The 19564-nt window shown below is 29.8% G+C and overlaps 1 protein-coding gene across 1 annotated transcript in view; it reads right to left on the minus strand.

Annotated features, from left to right (window-relative positions):
• Positions 1 to 3991: 3991 nt before the first annotated feature.
• Positions 3992 to 19564, minus strand: part of LOC106687016 (trypsin-1) — a 35589-nt gene continuing 20016 nt past the window's right edge. Inside the window, exons 2-6 of the mRNA XM_014430656.2 lie at positions 10299 to 10411; positions 9246 to 9352; positions 7499 to 7644; positions 5078 to 5337; positions 3992 to 4956 (exon numbers count right to left, since the gene is read on the minus strand). Of these exons, the coding sequence (XP_014286142.1) occupies positions 4795 to 4956; positions 5078 to 5337; positions 7499 to 7644; positions 9246 to 9352; positions 10299 to 10411 (788 nt within the window). The 3' untranslated portion in view covers positions 3992 to 4794. The remainder of the gene's footprint in view (positions 4957 to 5077; positions 5338 to 7498; positions 7645 to 9245; positions 9353 to 10298; positions 10412 to 19564) is intronic.

Consider the following 19564-nt stretch of genomic DNA (forward strand, 5'->3'; position numbering starts at 1 on the left):
ATATATATATATGTATTTTTTTTTTAAATTTTAGATTCACGTTTATTGTTTAAATATTTTATTTTTACCAAATCTGATGTGAAGAAATTTCAATTTACTGTAAAACTAATTTTGTATCTGCCTTGATGTAGGTAAGTTGAGATAAATGTATATTTGGGACATAAATAAAGATTTTCTCAAAGTTTTTTGGTTGGGAGAGGTAACATCGATTAACTTCAAATTACCACAGAAAATAGCTCTACCATCAAAATAAAGTTGAAAAAATCTCTATGCACTTACCCAGGCTCGCCATACCTACATTGCTATACTAAAAATGATTAAAGTTGAGTATTTATATTTGAAGCAATTCTTTTAGGGTTAAAGAAGAAATATGGAATATGACAGATATCTATATTTTTAAAAAAAATTGTCTAAATTATTTCTTTCATTGAGGATTTTTGTATTTAAAACTTTTTTAAGAGACGAATTCTCCCAAAATAAAACTTGATTTGTCCCAGTCTCTTTCTACAAAACGTTTGTAGTATTTGAAATTCACAGTTTTAACTAAGTAAATTCTTAAAAGAAATAAAACAAATGAAAAGAGCTTTTTCATCCATGTCAAGGATATTGTTAAGCCCAAATGATTTTAAATTGATTTTTAAAAGTTAATCATGTCATTGAGATCAAAATATACATTAAAGGAGTGCATTTACACATTTTTAATTTTTAAAATGGAAAATATTTGTTGGAGCATAAAACTTTTATTTTTTTTACAGAAAGTTTTTTTGTTACAAAAAATAAGAATCCAAAAATGAAATTCAATACATATTTCATGGAATTTCTATATTCAGAGGGATCATTTGTATTGTTAATATTATTAAAATAAAGGTCTATTAGCCTTGTTATAAATATACACCTCTTTCCTTCTCTATTGTGGTTAATCGAGGTTTTACTACATTTTAATTTCTTGTTTTATTTTATATATTGTTGATTATAAACAAAATCTTTGATTTGATCCATAATTATTGTTATTGTATAACCGATTAAAATAAGTTCTTAAACATTTTTATCAAGAACCTAAGGAACTAATGCTTTGGATTTGCTTTAAAAGGAAAAATTATAACATCTATTGTAAAATAAATGTAAAATGAAACCTTAAAAGGGATATAAACTTATGTAATAGTCTGATTTTATGATATTTTTTTTATATTCTGTATGTATCGAAATTGTACATGATCATACTATGCTGCAATAATATATACATATTAACACCACTTGTCTTATATGGTATGTATATGTAAAGAAAAAACAATATAAGTGTAAATAACAATATTTATCTTTTATGAACAGTGTAGAAAATGGCTTTAAATCCAACATATAATAATAATTTCTTTAAATGATGTAAATAATGCATTTACTGCACCATTTATCCTTTTTATAGACTGCTTCAGAGGAAATGAGCTTTCATCTTGAGCTTGTACATATATATATTCCTGTTACATGAAATTTTTATATAATAAAATATATTCAGAAAAATAGTCAAATAAATATGTAAAAGATCCAGGCAATCATTAATTCCTCAGTTATAGAATTCCCGCTTCTTGTTTAAAAATGTTTATCTGTTTGGAAATCATTGATTTTTTTTTTTACAGATCATGTAATTTTCCTTACATATAGCCTTATTGAAAAGTCTCTTCAACTTAAATTTCTTTTTTGCCTCAAAATTATTGTTGTTTTTTAAATGCAACAATTTATTTGATAAAAAATAATTGTTTATTTTCTGTGATTTAAACTTTCAAAGGTATTTTTGCATTAAGTGCGTAGCTTAACTTCACAGATTCATATGTTTTATTTTATTTTTTTATAAAAAATAAATTATATATATTAGGTATAATAAAGCTAACAGCACTGGAATGTTCAAGATTTATGACTGCACTGTATTCCATTTATCTAGCTTTAATATTTTACAAGTTATAATAATACCTATTTGAATATCTATTTTCAGCATTTTATCTTACTTAGATTTGTATAATTAGTTAAAAAATTAGATCATAAAAAATATCAAATTAATTTTTCATAGTTGTATATCTGCATCCCAAATTCTTACACATTATTACTAATATTCAATGCTGATGAATTTTAACAGTTTAGAAGTTTTATACTGTTTTTTGAGATTTAATGATATCAATTATAAAGAAAGGTAAAATTTTATAAGTAACTCAATAAACAGCAATGAAATCATTAGATTGTTGTTTACTATATATAATTAAAGATAATGAATATCTGTTTCTTTTTTAACCTTTCTGCGCATTTGTAAATATAATATAAATGATTGTACATATTTTTTCTTGTATATTTTGTGGAAATAATTTTCAATAAAATGGTTACACACTTCATCAATTGAGTCTAAATTTCTTCATTAATTAAAACTATTAACTCCTTATTTTTATTTAACTTTTTACAGCTCGTCATTCTAATTCTTCTTAACTAAAGAAATTAATTTTTATGGAGTTTTTATACCTTTCATTAATGATAGCTGGAAGTTTAACCCATTTGTGATGGCCATTTTTGTTCAAACACGATCTCCAGTAGTGATTTTTTTTTCTTATCTCAATGGCTACTTTACTCAGAATAACTGATAAATACTCATTATTATTATTGCACATATATGCTATCGTCCTCGACTGGGTTCTAGAAATAAGATTCCTTCCTTAGAGAGAGACTTATCATCTGTTTTTCCTTAATCTTCCATGATTTTAGTTTGGTTTGTTCAAATGTTCCTACCACCTAACATACCTTTTTGTTCACATGTTCCTACCATCTAACATACCTTTTTGTTTAAATGTTCCTACCACCTAACATACCTTTTTGTTCAAATGTTCCTACCATCTAACATACCTTTTTGTTCAAATGTTCCTACCACCTAACATACCTTTTTGTTCACATGTTCCTACCATCTAACATACCTTTTTGTTTAAATGTTCCTACCACCTAACATACCTTTTTGTTCAAATGTTCCTACCATCTAACATACCTTTTTGTTCAAATGTTCCTACCATCTAACATACCTTTTTGTTCAAATGTTCCTACCACCTAACATACCTTCTTTAACCCTTTGAATATGCTTGTATTGATTTTATCTCTTGAGTTAAGCAATGTAGCATATAAAGCAGCTGTTTCTTCAATAAATGTAAACAATTTGATTTTCCATCTTACTAGAATGTCCAACTTTTTGGAAATTAAAGGCCTTAAATAGCAAGGAACATCACTGAAAAAGTAATCAGAAAATGCATGACAAATAACACCTTTCATTTACTCTCACTTGTTAACTTTATATAGACATCTATAGTATGAGGAAGCATTACAGTCTAAAATATTTCAAATCCCAGTATTGAATGGAAATGAACAGTTGAAGTTTCCCTGATTTGCTAGCTATATATACTTAAATTTCACAAAATGGTCTCCGTGTGTGTGTGTATATTTATATATATTATACACACACACACACACACACACACACACACACACACACACACACACACACACACACACACACACAATTAAAATACTACTAGTAGAATAATTTAAACCTCTGGACCAAGTTGATAATGCAATTTTTGAGGGGAACTTAGTAGCTGATTAATAGTAAGATTTCAAACCTTCAGTACCTTTTTCCATTCAGGTATGTATAATGATTTTTTTTCAACAGAATTTAATTATTTATGAATATGTTTTATTTTAGGAGGTGATATAAAATTTCCTTACAAAATTATTTAAATAAACCATGTTTTACTTGACTGACACACTTCACAAAGTTATAAATATAAAAATTATATTTCATATATATCTAAACTATTTACAAAAATACTTCCAAAATTTCTTAAAAACTAGAATAAATAGGAACAAAGTTTCTAAATATATTTTTAACTTATATAAAAAGGCTTAAAATTAACCATTGTATTAATTACAATAAAATCACAATATCATAAAATGCCATTATCTCACACTGACATATATTTTAAACAAACTTTCCCTGTCCAAAATAATTCTGATTTAGCTATTTATTATTTTAAAATAATAAAATTATTTTCCTTATGAATTAATTAAAAAACATATGTTGAGTTAAAATGTTTGAAGAACAATCAGAAATCTATTTTATTAGTAATATTTAAACCAATGCCTGGTTTATTTAGCTTCTTCTTAGTTTTGAGCAAAATTCTTTTTCAATTCAAGTACCTCCTCTAATTCTATAACTTAATAATCTACTACATGACGTAATGTAACAATAACTTGATTTTTGGTTATGTTGTTGATGTTGATTTTTGCTTAAAGGCGTAAAACCCTCTGGTCATCAACGCCTGATTTTTGGTTATAATGTCTATTTTATGAGGACTTACTATTAATATTTTATTTTTTATTAAGCGTGTTTATTTATTCTTATTCTCCTAATATATTAGGGCTGAATAAGTCTAGACTTCACAAATAAATTAAGTTTATAATGAAAGTCCACCATCAGTAAACCCAAACTGTGAAAATGGCTCTAATTCAATGTTTTGGGTTTATTTGGCAAATTATATTAGGCATGTATTCAAACATATCTGTCACTCATTGGATTCTTTAATGGTAACTGACAGCATAGTCAAGAAATAATACTTCGAATCTTAGAAATCATGTGATATCTTTTGTACAGTAACCAATTTGACTTATATTTTTTAGTTGGGCCAGACAATGTCATCTAATGGAAGACTCTGGGAACTAAGTACATTTTCAGTTAGCTAAATAGACATTGATACAAATTGTACTTTGACTTTTGATTCAATTGTTAATATTATCCAACACCCAAGGTAAATAATACGAGAGTCTGGTGTATACATCTGGGTACCCTGGCTTGGCACAACCAGAACCAAATGATGTTATGCCTATTAGAAACCAGCGACCATCCTGCCTTCGGCATTGAAGTGGACCTCCAGAATCACCCTATGAAAATAATAATTCTGGTTATTATCAATAGGTACATGAACAGAAAACAACTTTTAATCCAAAATATAATATAATAGATATTATAATCACATAAATAGATGAAAATGCTTTTACTCACAATGCAAGCCCCTGTAGATCCATCTAGTTTGCCAGCACAGAGGTGGCCGTCTTCAATCTTAAGGCCTGGCCCATACTTGTCCTGACAGAGGGAGTTTTTATGAAGAGGGACCCTTACTTGACGCAGCCTTGCAGAAAGTGGGCCAGCTGGTACATTCCTCCCCCAGCCTGTTGCTGTGCAAATTCTGTCGGTTAATTCTCCATCAGACTCCAGGCAAACTGAAGAAAGGCCTTTAGCTTCTCGTGATAGACGCATTAAAGCTATAAAAATGTAGGAAAGCTCAGTCAATGTTAATTAATAAAAATTCACTCCATTATCTGTATAAACTAATAAAAATGTTTTTGCATGATTCTTATTTATATTATTATTTTCTGTAGCGTAAGATAATAAAATTCAGGATCATGGAACAGTATTTCAAAGGAATAAGACCAGATGTCCATCTGCTCAAAATTTCATTGACTAAGAGTATCTCAGCAGTAGAGGTTTATCATCAGACAAGGATACTTATAAGGCTATCTCCTAACACATGTCATCAAGAATACCTTACACTAATAAATCAACAACGCAATTCTTTTGAAATACATATTATATTGGCGTGATGGAGGGAGATATTTACTTCATTATTATGCATATTACTATTTATTTGCGTGATAAACCGAATTTAATGTTTTAATTGCTTATTTCGACATATTTTGGAAATTTCAAAAAAAAAGTTTGGAGTTCAAAGAGACTTAGACTGGACAAGTTGTAAATTTATTCCTGACTTTAGGCCAAATTGGACGAGCCATGTCAAGAAACGATGAAGTGTTATGAAAAATATGATTGTGCATGCATAATTGAAAGTAGCGAATGGAATTTGATAAAACTAATATTAGACCATTACCCCACTAATCTTCAACTTTCTTCCAACTATGAGCCAAATCGGACGAGCCGATTTTTAAATAGAAGTGTATCTATATTTAGAAATACATATCCAGGAAAATAACTTTGCGCATGAGTCAGCAAGCGTACAAAGGCAGTTTGATAATGTTAATGGATTCAATATTGGCGCTCATTTAATGATTGAGTACTAAAGAAGCGATAAAAAATGGCATAACAGATCTTAGTAGCGATGAACTGATAAAAATGAGAGCAGAAAGAAATTGACAAGTTTTAGTACAAAAGGGATTTATAAATATGAAGAATAACCGAAAGAAGAATCAACAATATGGGAATGATAAAGATAAGTGCAAACAGGAGATAATAAAGATGTGAGTCTAGAGAAATGTGATACAAATAAGTTCAAAACGGGATTGATAAAGATAAAATGTTTACATTCTTCAAATAAAAACACGCGCTTATGCCTGTCCTGTATAAACAAGGAACCTAAGATCTGCATCCATTTTTTTTTCTATGTGAAGAGTGTAATAAAAGATTTTGGGAGAAAGGCCATGCCCCATTGTTTTGGGGGAGAATGGACACTCTGGATTGAATCCCTGATAAGAAAGTTAATTGGCTTGGTAAAAAAACATATTGACTGGAGTGAGATAGAAGCCATAGCTTTCCTGGTATTAATTTTTTTTTTTATTCTTAACTATTATATATAAACCTACTATTATAAAAATTAATGCTACGATTATTAAAATTAATTTTTATAAAATTCTGATGACACATGTGTGCTATGAGTGAATAATGGCCCATAAATTGTGTCAAATCTGTAGAAATAGAATAAATTCGATAAAATCACCTAAACAGTTCGTTGTAAACCCATGACTTCCTGCTCTACAGTATCCTTTAATATTACTTCACTTAACCTTGTCGAACAGATCTGTCTCCTAGTAGTTCTAGGACAAACGACTAGCTTGTTCTCAGTCAAGACTGAAAATACAGGAAACTGCTCATCCATTCCGACTCCTACAACACTTACTAGATAAACGGCCTAAACTTACCTAAAGTTAATCTCTTCACATTACCATAATAAGGCCTACTTGAACTAACGGAGTTGATCTTTGTGGCTTCACTAAAACCATCGAATTCCTATCTTATCTATCCTAACAATCCAAAATTCGTCATAAAGTCCCTAATATTCCTTACTTTGTCAAAATTAAAATGAATGTACCATAAGTTGGCCAAACCTGATATCAATCCTTCCATGATAAACCCTGTAACAGCTTTAATTCACTTTTTGCTACACTTGGTTTCCCTTCAATATCTGAAAATCCTCTTAGGAATCCGAAAAGATGGTGGCCTCAAGACCTTCTACTCAAGAAATGTTATTTGTGTTTTTCCAATAGGTAGATGCTCCACAAGTCTGTATCATGTCATTGTGATATAACTAACATAACGTTTACTCGTTGTATATTTATGTAATACATTTGTAGATTTGAATAAAAAGATAATAAATAAAATAAAAAGTAAAATTTCTACAAATGTACAACTGACCTATGTCATTCTGGTAGTTCCTGAAACTCTGATGGATGAGGATCTCGTCGATGGGGATCCTGGCCTCGGTCTCCTCCTCGACGTTGCGGTCCCAGTCCCCCAGCACAGCGGTCCAGAGGGCCGGCAGCGGCAGGTTGAAGATGTCGCTGGGACACGGAGCCGATTAGTGAACCAATCATCTCTTCACTGGGAAGGCTAACTAAGTTTATAATAGCTGTCTGCACTTCGTAGTGCGGTGTAAATTAAGCAATCATCTATCGAGGATGGGTCTATTTCAAATTTCGAATGATTCTAACTTCAGAGCCATTCGCTGAGCTATATCTTTTGACTGTGTAGGTATACATAATTTGTCAAAACCTCTACTCAACGCCATTACAACGCAATTAACTGAAAGCGACAGAGATCGACCGATAACTGTTAGGATATGTCCAAATGGAAATACATACATTGAACATTTAAAGTTTAATATGGATACTTATTGAACATCTAATAATCAATACGGGTACAACTTTTTTTTCCATATATTTGATTTTTTCCGAGTTCATCTTAGCAAATATCCCGCTAAAGACTTAGCCGATTCAAATGAAAATTGATACCTGGAGCCCCATCTTAAACTGTCATGTGTTCTGTTTCATAAGAAAGGCTAATACTATTATTTCATAAATACAAGTATGCAATACACAAAGTACAAGTACTAATACTATTTGTATCATGAAGGAAACGGTGATTAGTGATACTATATGAAATAAAAAGTAAAAACGTATAATTCGGCAGTGTACAAGTCAGTGAAACTGAACCAAGTACAAAGTACAAGACTAGGAGGGGCCGTTTGTAGCCGAGGAAGTTGAGGCGTTAGTCTTTGCAACCTCGAAACAGTAGCGCCACCGGTTCAAATCCGGTCTGGAGGGTTGACTTTTATTTTGTGGTGGTCCCACGGAAAGAAAACTTGACCCTCCTAAAAGTATAATATCACCTGAAGGAATTGATTTCGACCTGGGCCCTGTTTCATAATGAAACCCAATAGTATTAGTTCATAGTACAAGTGTAGAAATTAGAGTATTAATAATACTAATACTTATCCTTTTCATGAAAGAGATGACTATTAGTGATATTACAGGAATTAAAATATACTAATGTACAAGTTGCTATTGTACAAGTCAGGGTAATTGAATTAAGATAAATCTACAACACTTATACAATAGTATTAGTTTGTACTTTATTATGAAACAGAGCCCTGGACAGATTGACCTTCCGTGGTGCCCCTGGACTAGGTAGGGAGTGAAAGAAAAATACAAGAGTAATATAAAGAGTAGTATTAGTTTTTACTTTATAAAGAAAAACATGGCCCCGGCTGACGTTTCAGTTAGAATGTTTATGCCATGTAATTGAAAGTGACAAACTATTTCTAAACGTTTTCATAATTTAATTCTCCATTATAATAAATAATTAATAATTCGACAGAACTTAATCAAAATATTGTAAATGTTTGAGGAGATTTTCTACAAAATTGAGAAGGGGACCAAACTCTACAAAAGTTATACATATATATATTTATCAATACAGTAATGAGTTGTACATCCGATTTATGAAGTTAAAAATAAGTTGGTAAACTGTAGGACGCCCTCGCAGTCCCAGTACGATTACTTAAGAACATTAAACTGAATAAAGATTGGCAGGAACGATAAGGCAATAAACAATGTTAATGATATTAATAAATATAGTATATTATTATGGTATAAAGACTTACTTGTGTACACAATGAGCAGCGGTTATCAGCCACGAAGGGTTGACAAGAACTCCACCGCACCAGTGACCGATGAGGCCATACTTCGGGTGCAGTACTTCTAATGAAACCTGGCAAGCTTTCAATTTAGTATCAATGACAATTTTAAATACATACATTTTAAACACCGCATTTTTCTAAATTTATATAATCCGTATCATAACTAAACTAGAAAATTTATCAACATGCTCACTATTGGTAAAATTATTAAAGCTTTTATAATAGTATTAATATTTGCCTAAGAAGTTTCTCATTTCTTGAATTATTTTATTTATAACGAATGCATTTATGCATTTAGTTGACATTGTCTTCTATACAATGCTCTCTTGATATGTACGGCTACTAGCATTTTTATTTTTCATTTATTAGTATTAATTATTAACGGTATTTTCTTTTAAAGTAAGCTTTGATGAATAAATCCTTCTTATACTTTCTTTATTACATACATGAAATTCCTTGATTACGTAATATTTAAGATAAAAGAATATTTTATAGGTTAATAAAGAAATTTTAAAAAACATTTTTTCATTAAAACTTACAAAATATAAAAAGATACACCTTGTTTTTAAAAAAACAAAATGTATTAATAAAGATTTTTTTGGTTTTTGATCGATCCAAAATAATTTATTCTATAGCATAGTAAATTTTAATTTAAAAGTGATTACTGGAGAAGAAAAAATAAACCGAATTTTTGGCAGAAATAATTGAAAAAAAGTAGTCCTTTTTATTTTCGCTGTTTATGTTTTTGTTTAAATTATAAGATTAATAGTTTCATCGAGTATTTGATTGGCATGCCATTAAATAAATCCACTAGATAATTATTTTGTGTTTGACTATAGCCGCGATCCACTTCATTGGGTAAACATCTAGCGGTCGAGCGTGATCATGACCAAATCACCTCCTTGCACAACCGTCGTTCAAGTAACAGTACTTCCTTACTGTTACTGCATGGAACGTCGTTTTTTTAATAAAAAGAAATGGAAAATATTTGAGTTTATATTAGCAAACTTTGCTCACCTGCCAAGGCCAAGCCCCTTTCAAGGTAGGTTTTCCATTCACAATCCGGCCTTGCGTATAGTTGTCCCTAGGTTGGCGATAGCTAATTGTCACTTTGCTCACGCCGCACTGGTCTGTAAAACAAAATGATTCATCATTACAATTTATAAAAGTTCCTCTTTAATTTTTTCAATTACTTAGTAGACGTAATTGATCAAACATAACGAAAATGACGCTGATTATATTATTTGGTATCTATTGGGAAAGGAATGCGTAGAAAGTTGATCTATTCGAAAAAATATTTTTTTTTTTTTTTTTTTATGGGAACGTTACGGTGACTAACTTTGAAGCAAAACTTTCTTTCATGTTTTCCAATTTTGATGCTTGTTCAATTAAAACAATACTGCTTAAATAAGTACCAACATTTCACTTATAATAATACTGTTGTTTTTTTTTTTTTTAATTTTTTTGGTGTATACATATAAAGGGGGAGACGTTATATTACATAACAATATTATTTTTATTTTTGTTTAACCTCCTTCCTGGTCAATTCTGACATATGAAGGAGAGGGGAAGTGGTAATCCTACAGGTTATCAAGATATTTTACCTGGAATGGGAAGGTCCGGATTCATCTAATGGGTCCACCACGAAATTTCAACCAGTCTAGGCCAGACAACACGAACCGTCGTATACCATTTTTTTTTTAGTTTGAATCTTTAATTACCAGTAAATATAGTCCCTATGTAAAATGAAAGTAAATTCGATTTATCCTCTTTATTAATATAATGCTAAACAAAACAACTTTAGGACGACTCAGCAGGTTTGGTTTGTTTAGCGATTGAGGACGGTCGTTCTTGAACTTGGCTCGGAATTACTTTCATCCCGACATCATCATGTTACGCTAAATGGGTTAGTTCCTGATGTTGGAGAACCCTCTAACACTTTCACTATACAAGAAGGCTTAATACGTACCACGTAACCCAATGCATTATCAGAAGAAATCTTCTGTAGGTAATAGCTCTTGGTGTTTTCTGCTTCACTGATGTCGAAAGTGCAACGAGTAAGCGATACATTACCGAAATCCTGTTTCTTGTTGTTGGCGATTTCGAAAATTGCTGCATTTGATTCTAACTCTACTGGGAAGAATGTTCCCTATCTCCCACACTTGAATAAGACATTTATTTTATATAATTAACCCAGAGAACGTGATTTCGGAGCAGGTTAAATTTGAGTTTGGATGGTTTATAATGGTACAACTTACAATACCATCAGGGTTGGTCAGTATTTATTTCGTCTAGTTTCAGAGAAATAAATCTAAGCACTCTCAGTCTAAAAAAAAAATATTCTCCGTATTCCGTTTTAGTCGTAATTTGCGAATTTTCTAAATAAAGCAATTTTATTTATGTTTATTAACTTTTTCAATAATAAATTTTGATAAAATTTTTAAGGATTGTGTGATTGGTACCCTGGATATACCCACATTTTAACCGATACTTTCTCCTACGCATAATTTATTTTTTTTATCAAACAATTTTTATCAAATTCTTTATATATTTTTATTTCTTATTAAAAATAAAGTTTCGGGAATAAATTAAAAAACTCTTCTTAATGACGTAAACAAATGTTAATGTATTAATACTTGAGTCAATACATCATATTTTGGAAAGTGAAATTTTGTTTCTTATAGTTAGGTATTCATCCTTACCCAGGAGTATTGTTAACTACACTAAAAATTATTAGTGTACAATAAAATATACATACCATACCATGAGCCCTTATCTAAGTTATAATTAAGATCATGAATTCAATACGATTATGTATTAAAAAAATAATTATTAAATGGATATCGATATTTTATTAATTAACATTCTATTATTTTCTTTAACTATAATATCGTTCATCGAGTTGTTTTATAATTAAGAATTTTATAATTAAGATTCTTATTAGTTAAGTTCCATTTTTCTAGTTCAAACTAATTTAAGGAATTGTTGATTCTGAGATTGGACAAGCTGCTTCGCTGGTTGGTGTACCGTTATTTTGAAGGTAAGTAAAGGAAATACCCAATCATGCAGGCATTTATTTCATTATGTAATATTCTGATTAAAAAGCATTAATAATGGAATAAATAAATTATTGACTATTAAATGAGATTAATAAGTTTATCCAACGTTTCGGAGTGTTTACTACATCTTCAGGCCATGCCATTACAATACAGTTATATTTGCATTATTATTTACTGAATTAAAAATTATTTCATAGTTAATAGTTATTTATATTAATAGTAATTAACTCAATCAATTATTTTTATAATAATCATAGCAATAATATTTGTATGAGCCAACAAAGTAACAATTTAAGTTATTTATCTTAGCAGTTCTTGATAAAGTACATAAATTCAAAAAATGAATTGCTTATTGAAGTTAAAATTATAAGATCAATACAACCAATCGCTACAAGTCTAGGGACTAAATTTGAATGTAAATTCTTCTCACAAGGACAGCTCTACATGAATATCCGGAAATGTAAATATATATGTATAGATATCGAGATATACATACATCTGTTATACAGATATCCTTCGTTGGAACCATTTATTTATTCATGTGTTCATGAGACGGGAAAACAAAAAATATTGTGTAACATTAAGAACTTTAAGGAAACGCAAATGAAAGCACGCTTTCTTTCTTTTCGTGGCGTTACAACGAATATTCTTACTAAATATATTATTATGGCGTTAAATTGAAGATTATTTTTATTTCCCTCTGAAAGCACTCACAACAAGGCTCTTTAGCTCCCAAATAAATCTCTGTGCCATCGGTTGAAAAATTATGGGACTAGTAGTGGGATGTTGCTCTAGATGGTACTTTAAATCCGTACCATCTTTACGCCATGGGCCCATGGCCACGCGATCTAAAGGGTCCCTTAACTACTGCCATCTATAGATTATAACGAATCTAGAATGGATTGAGGAGTAAAATTGCTTCAGGATAGATTGAACATGTTGCAATAATAAATATATTAGAAAATAAGCAAAGAGAAAAAAATTAATGAGCTTAACATTAAGATAACGAAAAGCAGTCAGACAGGATTGTTCAAATAATTCAGATTAAGAGGAACAATGTCATACCTCGCTCGTTGAAGACATGGAAAATCGAGCAGAAAATTACACTAAGGTGAAAATTATTATGAAACCAGTTAGATTGAAGATGGGTTTCAATATCTGATGTGTAATGTGTTGATACATAAAAACTGGACTGAATTTAAAAACATGCACCAAATATGGACAAAGAAAAAAAATGACCATACAAAAGTATGCATCAGTGACAGTAAAAAGAGTACTGGACATCTGTCTGGTACCTACTTTATTTTACTGATATGTTGGGTTCTGTTTTTTTCATAATCTTTATTCTATGTTTTTAACAACTAAGACTTTATTTGATGTTGATTTTTTAAATACTGACCATAAGTAATTATAATAGCAATAAACTTTTGATTATAAAGAACATATTTTTTTTATTTTATCACCCTTTAATCTTTAACGAATTTACTTTACAACTAGTGAACATAATTTAAGTAATATTACAATTATAAAATCTTTTGGAGCATTTAACCAGAGATATAACTCTAATAGCAATTACCGATTTATTTATTTTTCTTCAAATTAGTCCAATCATGTAAGAGATCATGGTAGAAGAGCCGGGAAGAAAAAAAGGCAGTTATCTCACCCCAATTTTTTATTACTTTAATGAAAACTATGTATAATTAATAGTCAAAATTGATGAGTCTGCCAAGTATAGGTAGGGGGAATAAAAAATGGAAATAAAAAATTAATTTTTCATTCGGAGCTCTATATCTAACAAAAATAAAAACTAACAACATTAGAAAATCTAAGAGGACATTATTTAAAGAATAGTAAAGTTGCTGAAATATTACCCCTAAAAGAACTATTTATGACCAATAGTCCTCGAGATATAGCTTTTTAAAAAGCAAAATTTCTTAAAAATCTACTTAAAGATTAGTAGTTAGTTAATTTATTTTGAGAAATCTATATTTCAGGAACTATGTGACGTACAGATGGCTATTAACACTCAAATTAAAGCTAGTTTATTGGACCATAAAGAAGTATGACCTTTACCTTCGTAGGAATAGCAGTTTTCATGATATTTGCTAAAATAAATTGATTTAATGTTGTTCGGACAATAAGTTTGATTTAAGAAAAACTTCATTTCAGAAACCATTGAACGTACAGATGTCTGCCAGCAATAAAATTAAAGCTAGTTAAATTTACTACAAAATAGTTAATTATGTTTATATTTTTAGGAGTAGTAGTTTTTAAAATAAACTCACAAAATGATAATTTCTAGTTGTTCTTATAAAATGTTGGATTTTTGAAAAAATATATCTCTAGACCCATAAGACGTACATATGTCTGCCAACACTCAAAATAAAGGAAATTTAATATTCTATAAAGTAGTTTATGACACTTATATTCGTAGGGGTAGTAGTTTTTATGATATTCACATATGAATATAAATTTGAAATTTATTCTTCTTAAAATAACGTTCTCTTAGGTTTTCTTGTGTTGTTCCTACTTTTTAAGATATAGAGCTCCGAATGAATTTTTTTTTTTTATCGCTTTGAAACAGCCGTCATTTTTTATTCCCCCTAGCGATACTTGGCAGACTCATACGTTTTGACTTGCAATTATACGTAGTTTTCATAAAAGTAATCAAAAATTGGAGTGAGATTATTGCCTTTTTTCACTTCTTGGGCTCTTATACTATCATCAGCGGCAAGAAAATATGAATAATTAGTAATCAAAATAATTACAGAATAACTTAAGCATTAATAACAGGTACATAACTTCTTAGTAAAACTATCTTGAAATGAAACCAAAATAATAAACGATGTTAACTTGGAAGTTAAAGTATTCCTCAATATCCTTGATTCGCAACACCGAATGAGAAATTTTCTCCTTCTCTCCATTTATGGCCTCACTTATTTATCCTTATTATTAACGATCTGTTTTGAATATTTTATGATGCCATTTCGTTAACCAATTACACTACTTTAACATCGGCCTTCTCTTAAATGAAAACGGAGACTGAATAACTATATTTACGAGGCAGTTGCTGACCAAGAGGTAATTGCGTAATAAAATGGAGCTGAATAGGAAACGTAGATGGAAGTGAAATGCTGAAAGTGATGTTGAATAGAAAAGAAAAGGGAGCTAGCGGATGGCTAATCCCCTTCAATTTCCTCCCTTTCCATTCTGATAATGAAAAAAATACGGGCTTAAGTTCTTTTTGTCCGCAGTTGGTTAGAAACAGTTAAGGAAATGTTACGCTTCATGAGGGAGACTTTTACTTTCGGCGCCGCTCATTTTCCAATCCGCTATCTCCTCAGAAATGTGATACTGGAATTAGAATAAATTTACTTCATAGCTGATACATTTTTTTTAAGTTTGTATTTTCATTGAATGTCTAGTTAAATACCTATTCTTTTTAAATAAATCAAAAATTCGTATCCATTATTGTCTCAACACTTTATTTTTCACCAGTCCAACGTTTCGGCCATTCTAGCCATCCTCAAGGACATCTTCAATATAATTTCTTCCTCACATTAATTTAAAGTTTCTTTTGCAGGCTATTCTGCCCAGGTCATTTTCTTTATTATAAGTTAAAAGCCTATTTTTTTTTTATTTTTAAATTTAAAATCATTAACATTTAATTTTCCTCTATAAGATTATCAACAATCAATACACCACCATATAACAAAACCTATTCTATTATTAGGTACCTATGTACCTATGTACCTATTCTATTATTAGGTACCTATGTATACCTAGGTACCTACGTATTCTTTGTTAGGTTTGTTAATACTAAATATTGTACAATGGGCTGGCCCAAAGTGCAAGTAACCAATTATTCACAGCGTTCTCTATAATTCAAGGAACTTTAAATTTTAATTTAAACCTTCCCTGTTTAGTTTTAAGGATTTTATGTACATTAATTACTGATGAATTGATTATAAAGATAATGTAAATTAATTTGATCAGAATTGCTGTATATTTTTTTTAATCTCTTCTAACTCATCACTAAATCACAATATTTTATATTATTTGTTAGTCAATCATAAAAATAAATCCTATATACATATATATATATATTAATAAGTAAAGTCCCAACGCAAAGCAAAAGTACATTAATTTAACCTAGAGTTATTTATTCAAAATTGATGTTATTTCAGATGCTATAAAGTAACAAAGCTTTATATGCTCAATCTTCAGATTCAAAATTAAATACCAAAGTGAAATTTTTAAAATTTTAGTTTTCACTTGCCCTGACTTTCCTCGTTGTTTTTGTTTCGTGGCGCGACAGACCATAGAGGCACAAGTTCTCGCGCGATGTACTTAAATACATTGCGCGTTTCTTGACGTGGTTTTCATAGGGTGGGTCCGTCACTCCCACTCCTATTTTTTTGAGTGCCACCCATTGGCTAACGGGCCTCACAAATGTCCGGGGGGAGGGGGATTGCGAGTGATTATTGTATACTTTTAAGCTTGAAAAAATCCCGGATAGGGGCGGGGACTCGAACTCGCAATCTATAGGTAGGTAAACAGGCGTGTTACCACGCTGCTACCTTCACCCCTATTTACCGACTTACCTTAGTTTTTATTAATTTTTTTTTTTTTAAACATTCCTAATTTAATCCTTATGATAATTTTCTAATTAATAAATTTTCTAGTAGAGAGGCAAGATTGACTATCTTTATTTCAATGTATGGAATTCACCTAATACGCAAGTACGTCTCCTCCACCGAAAAGTATTTAGAAAATTTAAAATATTAAATTGTTTACTTTAAACAGCCTCCTGTTCTGTAAATTAAAAATTGACCTATAAACACTTAATGAAACAACAGAAATATTTTACCCCAAAATTTTCAGTTTGTCTAAAAAAAATTCTAAAATAAAATATTTTGATCCTATATTTTTTACAAGTAATTATTGTAAGTATTTAAATTAGGAATATTTAAAAAAAACAATAATTAATAAAATCTAAGGTAACAATCTATTTATTCCCTTGCCGCAATTTACTTTACCTAAAATTTGGTTAATGTATATGGGAAAAAATTTTTTCTTTTTTTAGTGACAACAAAAGTCAGAAAATTGATAATTGTGACTGGAAACGACTGGAATGAAAAGTGTTTATCAAATTAGCTTTCATGAAAAACTTATTGGACAAAGTATTTTATATTTCAGTACATTCATGAATGGTATAATGTGCAAATCTTAGGTCATTATTTAGTTTGTTATGACTAAAAAATTCAAGTAGTAATGCAAATAATAAGATTTTTTCTTGAACTGTTATAAAAAAAGTATTAATAATGGTACACTGAATATTATTTAAAAACAAGAATAATTACCCTTGGCCTTAGACTTTAACGATGGGAGTTTCCCTTTCGTTCCGCTAATCAGGCTGTTGTTAGTACCTGCATGATCGATCCCTGGCAGGGACTGACATGAACAGAAAGACCTGAAGAAGAGAGTATGCGCTTTCACTGTTTGCGTGAAAGAAGTAATATCCTCAGCGAGCCCGACCAACCTTTCTCAAACACTTCCTCCTGTGAGAATACCCTTCTTGGGAAAACCTTATAGCGTTTAATCTTAAAGGAGGGGTAACAAAAAGAAAACTGCTTTCTATATCAACATGTATAACCACTTCCATTAGCGATTTAACCAATGTTTTTTTCGTGCCCTTATCAAAACTCAGTGAGGTATAAAAAAAAAAAAAAAAAAACAAGTTGATTCCTCTCTACTGAAGGTTGAAGGAAGGGAAGCTTTGCATTAATGCAATAAATTATGACAAACAATTATATCATCAAAATAGAAATTTTTCGCTCGCATATTTTATTTTTGAAATCAATGAAAAAAATTGGTTCTATGTATGTGTTGCAAAAAAATTAAATAAAAAACATGGAACTGGAACTACTATTACAGAAAATATGGCTTATTGAAATTATTAAGTATGGTTTTTAAAATATTGAAGTTTTCTAACGTAACGCTGGAAAAATTTCTACTGTGTCATTTGACTTTTTTTGATGCTTGAGGGCTAGTCAACATTTTTTTTTTGTAAGATGTGCCACTGTTCAAGTAATGTAGCTACATCTAACATTAAAATATAGATAATTACGTACACAGAAAAAGAAATTTTCAAATAGGAAGATATGAAATAACAAAAGAAGGAAGAAGATAAAAATATTAAGGAGTCTTTAGTGATATGTGTTTGGTAATTTCTTTTTAAAATTATTTTGCACCTCCTACGTAATTAGGTTATAAAATATGTTTTGTTTTTTTTAAAAACATTAATTGGAGGAATATTATAGAAGGTACTGTAAACAATCACATTGTATCGCAATTGAAAGCTGAAGTGGTAAGCTTGAAAACTAAATGAATAAAATACCGAAGATAATAAATTATACAAAATTCAGCAAACAATGTTTGTATTGAGCTTTGTGGTAAGGAAAATTTTCATAGATTTTCAGTGAATTTTACAAAATTTTTCTAGTAATTTTTCTCTACCTTCTCGCCATTTAATTAAATTTCATTCGGTTATAATATATTTATATTTCTGAATCATTAAAATAACTTTAAAGAAACTAATGATAATTGCTTTCTATGTTTCTACGAAAGCAACAAAACAATTCATCCATTAATTCCGAGGATTTTTACTTTTCTTTTCTATATTTTCCTTGTTCTGCATGGACGCCGTTTTAGTCCGATCTGCGGCTGATTATTTTAACCCATCGTAGCAGCTTGATTTCTCTTCTTTATAATTGTCATTTTCTCTTGTCAAGCTCACTGAATATTGTATCGTCAATACTCCACATTTTCGAAAATTCTGATTTCTCCATCTCCCAAATTACGAAAATGAATAAATCAAATATTTGAAAAATTACAATCATAATACCGCTGTAATTGCATTAGTTATGTAATACTCATATTAAACATTGTGGTAGGAACATTTTTAAAAAATCATGGTGCCTAGAAACATAAATGGATATGATCATTTCTACTAGCAACAATGTGTTCTATCTTAAACGTTGTTAATATTACAAAGAAAAATAATTTCTTATTGTTTGTTCGACAGCAAAATTGCGCAGTAATTACTACATTGATAGATAACTTTTTTAAAAAATATTTTTAGTGTGTAATATTAAATTCTATCATATTTATACGCTATAATAATAGGGATCATAGAGCTCATCCACACTTTATTTACAAATA

This window comes from Halyomorpha halys, unplaced genomic scaffold (genome assembly GCF_000696795.3).
Source record: "Halyomorpha halys isolate HHAL.00 unplaced genomic scaffold, Hhal_1.1 Scaffold908.1, whole genome shotgun sequence".
NCBI lineage: Eukaryota > Metazoa > Arthropoda > Insecta > Hemiptera > Pentatomidae > Halyomorpha > Halyomorpha halys.